We start from the raw sequence: 12,005 nt of genomic DNA on the forward strand, positions 1-12,005 counted from the left end.
CTCCGGTTAAATCAGCTTCTCAGTTTGCCAGAGACCAGCCAGAGATACTCCTGGCCACCCCAGGAGAACGTGTAGATATGAAACTTGGACCTGGTACCTTCCATCCCTTCCCATGCAGTCAAGGCAGAGAACAAGCCATTCACCACCCTGAGTCTCAGACAGATCCCCTGAAAAATGGGGAATAATATTCTAGCTATCTTCCAGGGTGGCTCAGCAGATTAAGAAAAATACCATGTGTGGGGCACCTGGGTGGCTCAGTGGGTTAAAACCTCTGCCTTCGGCTCAGGTCATGATCCCAGAGTCCTGGGATCAAGCCCCATGTCAGGCTCTCTGCTCAGCAGGGAGCCTGCTTCCCTTCCTCTCTCTCTGGCTGCCTCTCTGCCTACCTGTGATCTCTGTCAAATAAATAAATAAAATCTTTAAAAAAAGAAAAATACCATGTGTAATACTTAGCATCCTATCTGGAACATGATAAACCCTTTATGATGATGATTGATGGTGAGGTTCCATGTGACCATTTTTTTGGCTAGAATCACAGGGTTCTCTCTGAGAAGTGAGAGGCGTGGCTACTTCCTGTGGAAGCCAAAGCCCCACTCCCCTGCAGGCTCTCAGCTGCTGAGAAACCTTTTACCAGAAAGGCTGCTGTTACAGGAAATAACTCTCATTCTCCCTTCCTCCTTCCTGATATCACAGTCTCCAGAAAAAGAGGATCTGCGTCCAGACCAGAATCAAAATCAGGCAGGTCAGTATGGCGTAGTGTGTGTGCTGCCTTCCTCTGAGAGCGTGTGGAGCCCTGTCTGGGTGCTGGAGAGTCTGTTTGATCGTGGGGTCTTGAGGTGTTCAGGGTTATGGCTGCAGGGGACGGTTAGGGGGAGCAAAGGGCAATGGAACAAGGGCCTCCTCAAACTTCCCTCTCCACATCAAGACTGGAGCATGGCTCATCAGGGCCCTTACTCCCTTCCCAGGGAGCAGGAAATACCATCCTCTCCTGAGCTGTGGTCTGGTGAGACGCCAGGGCTAGAGTGTTGTAGAAAAAGTTTTGATTGTTTTTTAAAGTCCCACTTTCAGGCTGTACCCAGAGAGTCTGCACTTGGTCGCTGGGGGTCATTGCCTTAGACCTTCTCTCCCTGTCATCTTCCAGAAACAATCTGCAGTCTCCGAGGTAGAAGGTAGGTAGGACCAGGAGCAGTGGAGCATAGGCTCCAAGGCTGAGGCTCCCAGACACCCAGAGATGGGCAGCAGCCTTCCGACTCTCCTGCCTGCACCCCCAAACTATGGTGTCACTTTTGCTGACTAACGCCTTCCCTGGGGTGGATTCGGTGGAGAGGGAAGCCCAGGTTCCCAACAGTCCCTAGGTGGGTGGCACCTCACAGGACATTTTCGGGTCTGGGTCTGGGCCGGTCACTGCTTTTTTTTTTTCACTACACCTGTGGTCTTCCCGGGGTTGGGTAGGGTGTATATGTGTGGGCGAACCCACTTCTTCCCCTGCTTCTTTTTCAACAAATCTCTCCAAGACAGGAGTGCTGGGATGCTCTAGGCCCAGCCTGTCCTCTAGAGGCATCTCTGACAACAGCCTCTGACCCTGGCTGGGCACCAGGAGGAGAAAGCTGTCCCGCCATGGTAGGAGAGTGGGAGGATAACGGCCATGGGTTTTTTGGTACCCACAGATGCCCCATTCTAGCCTGCACCCATCCATCCCGCGACCCAGGGGGACCAGAGCCCAGAAGACAGCCTTCATCCTGTTCGCTGTCTGCCTGGCAGCCCTTTGGGCTCTGGGAGAGCCACCAGAACACATTCTCCGGTGGCTGGTGTTCCACCTGGCCTCCCTGCAGCTGGGACTGCTCTTCAAGGGGGTCTGTCATCTGACTGAGGAGCTGTGCCACCTCCACTCCAGGTGACTCCATTACCCATGGCGACTGCCCAACCCCCCGCCCCCACGTCTTGCTCTCTTGACACCCAGCCCTGCCCCTCCTTGAATCTCCCTGGCTGAGCAGGGTGGCAGTCCAGAGCTTGCCTGTCCCCGCAGGTACCAGGGCAGCTACTGGAGGGCTATGCGGGCTTGCCTGGGCTGCCCCATTCGCTGTGGGGCTCTGCTGCTGCTGTCCTGCTATTTCTACGGCTCCCTCCCAAACACGGCTGGCCTGCCCTTCACCTGGATGCTTGCCCTCCTGGGCCTCTCAGAGGCACTAAACATCCTCCTAGGGCTCCAGGTAAGACACAGAGGGAGGTGGAGGGTGTAGCCAAGTGGAGGGAGCAGCTGGTAGGTCCTACTCTGAGCTCAGCAGTGGGGATGGGACTAGTTTAGAGGTCGGTCCTTAGAGTAGAGTGTGTAATGTCCCGCAACAGTGGCAGAGAAGGGAGCAGGTTGGCAGCTGGTCTGCAAAACTTTTTGAGGAGGAGGAATCCGGTTATCCTTCATGGAGGCTCCCCAGCCCCACCCTGCTGTCTACAGGGCCTAGCCCCGGCTGAGGTCTCTGCAGTCTGTGAGAAAAGGAACTTCAACGTGGCCCACGGACTGGCCTGGTCATATTACATTGGGTACCTGCGGCTGATCCTGCCAGGTGAGCCATTCTTGACGCTTCTATTTCCAGATCTTTAAGACAGACAATAAGACATAAAACCTGCCATATTTTTCAAAGACTTTTTGTTCCTAAGGAATCATCTGATTCCCAAAGCAATTCTGTAGGCATGAAGGATGTTATTATGCCTGGTTTACAGGGAGGAATGTGGCGCTTAGAGCCATTAAGTGATTTCTCTCAGGTTAAGCATGAGTTCTTCCAATGAATATTTACTGCATGATCTGGGTGTGCATCTTCACTTTTAATTCATACCCTGTGGACAAGGGATAATTATCATCCCTGTTGTAGAGATAAGACAATCTGTGGCTCTACAAGGTGAAGTCACTTCTCCCAAGACACGTGGCTTAGTGAGCGGAGACAGGATTTGAACCCAGGTCTGCCCAGAGCCTGGATCCTTGACCACTCTACTACGAGCCCATGTGTCATGTCTCATTTCTTCTGACTTGCTTGCCAAGAGCATGGCTCTCCCATAACTCATTGCTCTCTGCCCTTGTCACCAGGGCCTCTGCTAGGAAACAGGTCTGGAGCGAGAGGCCAGACCCCGTACACCTGGGAGTGCTGGGAATGTCACCTTCCAGGGCTCTTCATGCCTCTCAGAGCCCTAAAAGCTGTAGTGGGAAGGAGCGGGGTGAGCAGAGACATCTGGACAAAGGACAACTGAAGGAGGGGAGGAGAAGGAGGGGGGGGTAGGGTTCCTGAAGGCTCTGCCCCTCCTGGCTCAGGCACAACGCAAGTGGACTGGACCTGTGGTTCTCTTGCACTCACACATTGAGGGAACCAATGAATTGGGTCTCTGCCCTGGGTGACAGGGCTGTAGGAATGACTTCTTGGGCCTCTCCACCCCAGGGCTCCCAGCCCGGATACGCATGTACAATCTACAGCACGCCAACATGCTCCAGGGCTTGGGGAGCCATCGACTGCACATCCTCTTCCCTCTGGACTGTGGGGTTCCTGACGACTTGAGTGTGGCCGACCCCAACATTCACTTCCTATATAAGCTGCCGCAGCAAAGTACAGACCGTGCTGGCATCAAGGGCCGGGTTTACACCAACAGCGTCTATGAGCTTCTGGAAAATGGGCAACCGGTGAGTGTTCAGGGAGGAGGGTGCTGCTAGGGAGGAATCCAGCCCAGAGCACCAAAATTCTGACCCTGGGCCAAGCACTGATACAAATCCATTGCCCTCCTCTGAGCCTTCATTTCCCGAGCTGGTCCCAGGGCTGGGCAGGATTTGGCTCTGAAGGACGATAGCAACCAGTAACAATAATCGAGCCCTTAGCGCATACCAGATGCCAGTCATCTGACCGCCTCATCTAACCCTCGCTACCACCTGTGGGGTGAGGACTGTTACGAGCCCCACTTCACAGAGGAGGAAACCGAGACTCAAAGAACCAGCAAGAAACAGGACGATTTCAACCTGACAAACCACATACTTGACCATAAAGTTGCCCTAAATGAAGGTGTGAGAATGTATGTAAGATCTCACATAGGTTGGAGAAGTCCAGACCAGGGTTGAACCCAGAGTCCAGCCCCCACATTTGATTTCCCACTGGAGCAGTGGACAACAAGAGTGACTCAGTGGGCTTTGCCCCACAATCTGAGAAGGAGGATCTGTGGAGGGTAAATTTAGCACAGTCGTGGTCCTGATTTTAGGAGCAAAGGCCACCAGACTCCATGGATCCCATCAGGGCTGCCTCGTCCCAGAACTCCATCTCTACAGGCTGAGGGAGTGGGGCCCCAGCAGTGGCACCAGGGTCCAGAGTCTGTCTGTCTGGGCCCTGTTTGAGTCTTGCCCCCATCTTACCTCTTCTAGGCGGGCATCTGTGTCCTGGAGTATGCCACCCCCTTGCAGACCCTTTTCGCCATGTCACAGGACGGCCGAGCTGGCTTTAGCCGGGAGGATCGGCTTGAGCAGGCCAAACTCTTCTGCCGGATACTTGAAGACATCCTGGCAGATGCCCCTGAATTGCAGAACAACTGCCGCCTTATTGTCTACCAGGGTGAGGGCTTGATAGGCTACTGGGTGGGAAGAGGTGTCCCGAGGGTTTAGAAGTAGCTAGAGTGGCACCATGCCCTGGGTCTTCCCAAGCGGTCAAGGCATCCAAGCCCGGCTCCTTCCTTCCCCGGGGAAAGGTCCTACCTCTCCACTTAGGGCACTCAGTTGCTTTCTGAGTATCTGGCTATGGGTCCTGGGTGGAGTGTGAAGAGATGGGCTCCAGGAGCCCCTGACTTCATCCAGGAATGCTAGAAGAAGCAGAAGAGCCCCAGCCCCAGGACACAGAGACCAGGGCTGCTGGTCGCTGCTCTCTCTAAGTCCCATTTCTAGGATTGGGAAGGTGGAATTCTGTTATCTCTAAAACCACTTCTAGCCTCAAAATTCCAGGGAACACTAGCCCCAGGGCCAGGGGTGGGGAAGGACACAGAGAGGTGAGGGAGAGGAAGGGTTGGAGGATCTGCCCCCGAAAGCCTCAGGGCATGTTCAAGTGAGAACATGAGAGGTCCTCACGGCACTCCTTACTCACCTTCCTCATCCTTGTTCCAGAACCTGCAGAGGGAAGCAGCTTCTCCCTGTCACAGGAGATTCTCCGGCACTTGCGGCAGGAGGAAAGGGAGGTCACTATGGGTGGCCCGGACACCTCGATTGCACCCAATTCCTCCATGCTGTCCCAGGAGCCCAAGCTCCTCATCAGTGGCTTGGAACAGCCTCTCCCACTCCGCACGGATTTATTCTGATGCTCAGGGCTCGCTGGCCTGAACCCCCAGTGCTCCCCAAGACTCTGGGTCCCCAAGACTGTGGATTTCTTCAGCAGCTGAATGCCCAGCAGAACCACTTCCTCCCACAGGGAGCCTCTCAGAGAAGGTCCCTGAACTTAACATTTCAAGGTGAATCCTACAACTTTGGGCAAGTTGTTTTACCTCTCTGAACCTCAGTGTCCTCATCTGTGAAATGGGATTATAATCACTGTCCTACTTACCTTGCAGGGTTGTTGTGAGGATTATGACTGTATGGAACATTTTTGTAAACTCTAAATGCCAGGTACATTTAAGGGATGTGTCAGGTGTCTTTCATTGGACCTCCAGACTGACTCTCTAGCCCTCTCTCCCTCCTCTGCCCTGGGATGGCATCAACAGGCTCCTTTGCTCTCTGAATTCTGGTCAGGTTCAGTCCATGGGAAGCCCCAGTAAGAGAACAGAGGGAAAGGGACGGGGGCGAGGTTGGGGTAGTTATTCTTCCAGATTCCTCCCTGTAGCACCAAGGTCACTGTGGGCTCTCTGCATCTCTGACCTAAAGTCATGCTTCTGCCATGCTCTCAGTAACCCTATCTCTCCCCAGGTTCCATTATTTGCCCCTTCCCCGTGCTGCTCAGATCTAGCGATGGTCCTGGCTTCCTGCTAATGTCCCTTCTGGAGCACTCACTCTTCACTTATAGTCTCCTTATACCTGCCCTTTCTGAACAGCCCCCTTTCTTTAAAAAAATTTTTTTTTCTTTAGAGAGTACACACATGGGTGTACAGGGGGGCGGGTGGGTGGGGAGGGGCAGAAGGAGAGGGCGAGAGAGACTCTCAAGGAGCCCCATGCCCAGCACAGAACCTGATGCAGGGCTCAATCTCACAACACTAGGATCATGACCTGAGCTGAAATCAAGAGTCAGACGCTCACCCGACTGAGTCATCCAGACACCCATCAACAGCCCCCTTTTCAGCACTCCTCAGATAACCTATTTGAGTGTGCTGTCCAGCTGGACTCTGACTCACACAAGCAATCTGAAATGTCCAAATCCACTTACACGACGTAATTCTACTTCCTGAGACCCCTTAGACCCCTCCTTATTCTCGGACAGGGCAGTGTGGTGGTGAGCTTGCTTTCACTGCGGACGGAGCCCAGGAGTCAGACTGGGGGCAGAGAGCGTAGCATGCGCCATGGGCCTTTGTCTCTAGTGAGAGGCTGGGGAATGTGGAGCGGCCTGAGCAGGCACACCGATGCCATGAGGGGCACACAGCCACATCCGGGGCAAGGGGCTACTGGAAGGACCAGGGGCCACTGGATGAACATGCCCAGATGATAGAGCCTGCAAACGGATAAGAGGGAAGGGGAGAAGAGGGTTCATGTGAGGAGATAGGATATACTCTGGGAGACCTCGGACAACACACCCAGGCATCTGCTGTGTCTTACGCCATGCCATCACTGTTAGAACCGAGCCATTACAATGCTGTAGTGGCAAACCTCCCCTATCTGGGAGGGCAGGCAGCCCATTGCTACCAGTTCCTTCTGTTTTACCCACGACTTGTTCCCTACCTCCCACTCTGGTTTGATTTTGTTTCATTTTGTTTTAAACTTTTTTAAGTAACCTCCATACCCAACATGTGGCTCAACTCACAACCCCGAGATCAAGAGTTGGACGCTCTATTGACTGAGCTAGCTAGGCGCCCTCACCTGTTTTTTTATCACAAATGCTCAGCACAAATTTCTGCGTACAGCATCACCGTGGAGATGGGCTCAACAGACAGACACACATTTGCCAGAAGGAACCAACTGCTCCCAAGAATTCCAGAGCCTAAGGAGGAAAGGAGGACACAATCTCTTCTTCCCAGCTGTCCTGGCCATCCTGCTCCCCAAGGCCTGAGGCTCCTCCAACCTTACATCAATCATTCCTGTGCCTAGAAACCAGGGGAGAATCAAGGGCCTTTCCAAAATGACCCGCCCCCACCCATCTAGCCCCCAACTTGGTGCTTAGGCTGGAGAGTCTGACAGCTCAGGTTCAAATCCTGACTTCACCACTTGGCACCTGTGTCCACCTGGGGATCTGGATATCCTCCACTGTAACACTGGGAGAACAGGGGCTCTTTCTCCCAAAGTTGTTATGCAGAGTGAACGGTAGGATATCTGCAGGTCCACAGGTGAGTCGGGTGCCCTGCATACAGCTGGACTGCAAAGGAGGCAGGCCAGTCCTCAGTGCACATTACAATCTCCACCTCTGTTCCTCTGCATTGTCTGCCATCCTCACCTTCCTGACAGCCAGGGTCTCACCAGGGCCGGTACCAGGGTGCGTCTGCTGTCCTCAGGCACTCCCCAGGGTAAAGAACCCAGACGCCCCGCCATAACCGCCTATCTGCACATTCTCAACCGCACAACACTGAGGTACAGTTGGGTCAGGGACAGGGTGCCTTTGGAGAGCTACCTGGAGGCTCAGCACTGCCTTCCCGCATCTTATCAACCTCCACGCCCACCACCCCCTGCAAATCCCTCTCCTCACTCCTTCTTTCCCCTGGATAAGCCGCATGGAGCTCCTTTTCCTTTCTTGTGTTCCCACCAGCTGGATGGTTCTGGATTTGGGACACGTCGTGGGATAAATTTTAGGCTGGTTCCAACTGGCCCATACACACGAAAAGGGGCAGGTAAAGAGAGCCCCTGAATCCCCTTCATCCCATCCTGGGAAGGCAAGAAAAAGTCTTGCCCCAACATAGTAGGAGGCATTCAAAAGCCATGTAGGGAGATATAATTGGTGCTTGGGGCTTTTCAAGGGCCTCGCAAGTTGTTGAGGAGGGTTAGGCCCCAGGAGCCAAAGGGCTATCTTCTGATCAGTGAAGGGCAACAGATTTTCCTTCTTTTCCTGAGTACCAGAGAAGGCAGACCCCTAGGTTCTTTGCCTCGGCTCTCCCTGACTAGCCCTCACAGGACCTGGGGGCACGGGAGGCAGGACCTCTACAGCGAGACTCTGAGATTCCCCGCACAGGGGTGGAGTGGGTGGGGGAATCTTGTAAGCTGGACTCATGCCGACACCAAAAGCAAAGGAGATTAGGGATGAGAGGAGGAGGTACGGACTTGGTAAAGGAGGGTCAAGGATCTGATGGTCCCTGAAAAGCAGGGAGTAGCTTTGTGAGGGCAGCTTTGGGCCCTGGTAATGCTCACAGGAGCGTGTTTCCAGGCAAAGCCCTCAAGCTTCTTTTATTTCTCCTGTCTGCATCAGCGCTTTCTCTATAAATATTCTGCTGAGAGAGCAGCTTCAGCTGAGTCCATGTGTGCATTTCCAAAGCTCTGATGTCCAGACCCCAAGTTGCTTTTGCCCTAATTCTCTGTCCGGTTTCTTGTTGTGAGCCAGGTCAGTCCAACTTTTCAAAGTGTCCCTCCTACAGACGTGTGACTTCATCAACGCTGAGCCTAGGTCCATCTGGCACAGGGCAGGAGCCAGGGACAGCAGGTTCTTGCCAGGTGTCTCCATGAGCGTCCTGGGGGTCCAGCATTCGCCAGTGGATGAGGTAGATGCCGCCTTCTGGCTTTGGGTCTGGTGGTTCTGCAGAGAGAGTAGCACGGCCCTGGTGTAGTCTTGGCCCAAAGTGGACTGCCACCACGATACAGACAGCCAGCAGGACAAAAGCAGCAACAATGATGGTGAGCAGGGGTAGCCCATCCCCTCTCGGTGGTTCCCAGGTCCCACCCGGCACCTCTGGGAGTTGCCTTTGGGGCTCCTGCCCTGAGCCGTTCGCAGCTGCAGAAGGCCAGGGACGGTGGCCAGCCTGGTAGGGGAGTGGCAGAGAGAAAGAGGGTGATATGGGCCTGTGCACACGGAAAAAGAGCCAAATGGAGAGACAGACACCCAAAGGGAACTGAAAGACAGAGAGCATTAGGGAGAGAGAAACATAGACAAAGAAAGGGAGTGAAGACATGGAGAGACAAAGAAACATACAGATAAACACATGCATAGCAATAAACCCCACAACTCCCCCCACAAAAAAACCTGCATGTAGGAAGAGAGAGAATCAAAGAAAAATACAGGTACGTGGTGGGGGGGGATACAGAGAGAAAGAGGAAAACACAAAGCCAAGAAGACAAAGAAAGAGAGATAAAGAACCAGGAATGAAGTAGATGTAGAGAGACAGAGAAAGAGAATAGGGAGACAAAATCATTCAGAAAGGGATGGAGAGGGCTTCCTTATAGTCTGGCATGCAGAGTGTGGCCCCCCACATCCGTCCCCTCCCACTCCTCTGTCTGTCCAGACTCCAGTAAAATTCCAATAGATTATATGTCCTAGGTCAGGAATCTGAGCCCATGAGTGGCTGCTGTCCCACGGCCTGGCCTGCGGGTAGTGAGCAGCCGTTCTTCAAATCCTGGGAGAAGGGAGTCATTGTGTTGAGCATTTTAGGTTCCCACCACCCTCAACTCACACAGAAGGCAGAGGGGTGGTACTCTGGGGGAGGGAGAAAGGAAAATGAGGCAGGAACCCCCAAAGCTGGGGGTGAAGCAAAGGGGATACCTCATCCCATAACATAGGATCTTCTTAGGGGTCTCAGGTCTGGACCTGGAAGGGAGGGGATGCCCAGTGTGGATTCCTGGCTGCATTGAGGAGAACCCATGCCAGCCTCTGCCTCTCTCAAGGTCCCAGCCAGAAGCTGGGGGTAATGTCTGTCTGTCTCGGCTCTGCTAACTGTTGAGTAGAGGTGGGATGGATTACCATGAAGGTAGGAAAGCTCCAAACGATAAATGCCAGAGCCAGCTGATGAAGTTACCACAGGCTCAAGAAAACTTCTCTCCTTAGACTCCCTCCCCATCCCCCCTGGACCATCAGGAGCCCCCCCACATGGGGGTGGAGCCTCTTCCCTGAACCTGGAGCCATCAGCCTGGCCCTCCCCCAAGAGATGGCAATTGGGGTCCAGGGAAGGCTATCCAGAACACTCTCTCTTTAGTTTCTCAGTCACACTGTCATCCCCAACACTGTCCCTTTGCATGTAGGAAGCCCAATACCAACCCCCAGTTAAAAGTCTGAGGCTCTCTGGGGTCCAGGCCACAGAGCTGTCTGCACAGGGGAGGGAGGGGGGAAGCAGCTCCGGATGTACAGGGGAAAAAGGGAAGTTCAGGCTGGGGAAAGGGTTGGGGTCCCTGCAGGGAGACAGGCAGCTTAGCTGGAGGGGTTGAGCCCAAAGTCTACCTGGTGCATTGTCCGCCTGGTGCAAGGCTCCTCGGGGACTGGCGGCCAGCCCTGCGAAGAAGAGCCTGCTGCCCCAGCTTGTCCCCTACCCGGAGCTGCCACGTCTGTGAGGCACACACACCCTCTGCACACATACTCTCCCGCGCTTTCACTTCCGCGAATACTGGGACTCCCCAGGGCCCAGCCCTTCCTTAACTGTGATCTGAACTTGATCTTGGCACCTCCTTTCATGCTCCCTGCTAGCTTCAGCAGCCTGGGTCTGCCTGCACACCCCTCCTCCAGCAGGTCCCAGACACCTTACCAGCACCCCCACCCCATCCTGCTCCCCACCGTGACATCCCACTCCCCACCTCGACTAATTTCCTGACAGTACTGTTTCTTCGATTTTTTTTTTAATGCAATATCTCAAACACACTGGAAGTATCCTATAATATACTAAATCCCTTGGTCCAACCACCGCTCTGTCCATCTTAACAGTTTGTCATGTTTATTTCAAAATTTTTTAAGAACCAAAATATTACAAATAAAAAGAAGCCCCACTTCTTGACCTCTCCCCTCCTTCTTACCCCACGGGTAACCATGTTGTTGAATTTGATGTTTATTATTGCTGTGCAAGGTATTTCTTTTTTCTCTTTGGGCTTTTTCTTCTTTGGTTTTTACAAATATGAATTCTACATGTCTCTTTGCATTTGCCTGAATGTAACTTCATTTTGAGTATGTGTGGGCTTCAATGTGTCGAAGTCATGAAAAGTGCCCACCAGGGGCATCTGGCAGATTCTGTCCATATAGCAAGCGGCTCTTGATCTCGGGGTTGTAGCCCCACATTGGGTGCAGAGATTACTTAAAAATAAAGCCTTTTTTAAAAAGTGCCCATCTGGAGAGTTCATAAGGGGTAATTTTTGGTCTCAACTAACTCCATGAAACTAGCCATCCTTCATTCTGTCCCTTGCTGTGCTTGTACCACCCTCTATTCCAGTCTGAAGACCAGGAGACCCCTGGAAATTCCCTTCACCCAGTGGTTTGATCTCAGGAGGCAAGATGGTGCCTCTTGATGACTTGTCCTTCAGCCAAGCTGCTCCACACTCTGACACTCCATACTCCACACTCTGACACTCCACACTCCACACTCTGCTCCACACTCCACACACATTCAGAGACCTCAGATCTGCCAGCTCACTGAACCCCAGGTCACTGGACCGCTGGCCTGACCCAGCAACTGAGTGAGACCAGTGGTTGGCTGACCTTGAAGCCAGCTAGGAGGCTAACGCCCTACCAGCACCTCCAAGGCTCTGGATGTACCATATGGATTCACTTAGCCTTCAGCCAGAGGGAATATGGGTTCTGTCACAGGCCAGAGCTTCAGCCTCTACTGTTTCGTTCCTGCCCCCTTAAGACACATGTCCCATTGCTCCCATAGGCACCACCACTGAGGCTCCAGTCCCTGAGTCCAAAAGCCCAATTCCTGATCCTGCTGAGGGCTCATCTCTCCTTTCCCTCCCTCAT

General features: G+C 53.3%; 2 protein-coding genes across 7 annotated transcripts; one reads left to right on the plus strand and one right to left on the minus strand.

Moving 5' to 3' along the window:
* Positions 1-598: 598 nt before the first annotated feature.
* STING1 (stimulator of interferon response cGAMP interactor 1) lies at positions 599-5,628 on the plus strand. Of its 6 annotated transcripts, none has more exons than XM_045998732.1 (8): positions 603-742; positions 1,057-1,169; positions 1,668-1,894; positions 2,027-2,210; positions 2,453-2,561; positions 3,426-3,664; positions 4,391-4,577; positions 5,120-5,628. In XM_045998732.1, exons 3-8 carry the CDS (start codon positions 1,668-1,670, stop codon positions 5,308-5,310), a joined length of 1,137 nt encoding a protein of 378 aa, XP_045854688.1. In that variant the 5' UTR covers positions 603-742; positions 1,057-1,169; the 3' UTR covers positions 5,311-5,628. The 6 variants fall into 6 exon arrangements, with proteins under 6 accessions (XP_045854691.1, XP_045854688.1, XP_045854690.1 ...); XM_045998734.1 differs by having other exon boundaries at positions 1,069-1,169; XM_045998731.1 differs by having other exon boundaries at positions 1,142-1,355.
* Positions 5,629-8,346: 2,718 nt separating this feature from the next.
* SMIM33 (small integral membrane protein 33) lies at positions 8,347-10,570 on the minus strand. Its single transcript, XM_045999481.1, has 2 exons — positions 10,503-10,570; positions 8,347-9,093 (listed from the first exon to the last, which is right to left on the minus strand). The coding sequence occupies exons 1-2, from the start codon at positions 10,509-10,511 to the stop codon at positions 8,707-8,709; spliced, it is 396 nt and encodes a 131-aa protein (XP_045855437.1). The 5' UTR covers positions 10,512-10,570; the 3' UTR covers positions 8,347-8,706.
* Positions 10,571-12,005: the final 1,435 nt, after the last annotated feature.

This window comes from Meles meles, chromosome 3, assembly GCF_922984935.1.
Source record: "Meles meles chromosome 3, mMelMel3.1 paternal haplotype, whole genome shotgun sequence".
NCBI classification, from domain to species: Eukaryota; Metazoa; Chordata; class Mammalia; order Carnivora; family Mustelidae; genus Meles; species Meles meles.

What these genes read in the sequence shown, in the direction of transcription:
- STING1 (XM_045998735.1), top strand. Translation starts at nt 1,668, where the DNA reads ATGCCCCATTCTAGCCTGCACCCATCCATCCCGCGACCCAGGGGGACC. An exon ending in CTGTGCCACCTCCACTCCAG is followed by an intron (nt 1,895 to 2,026) that starts GTGACTCCATTA and finishes CTGTCCCCGCAG; the next exon opens with GTACCAGGGCAGCTACTGGA. An exon ending in CCTGCGGCTGATCCTGCCAG is followed by an intron (nt 2,562 to 3,425) that starts GTGAGCCATTCT and finishes TCTCCACCCCAG; the next exon opens with GGCTCCCAGCCCGGATACGC.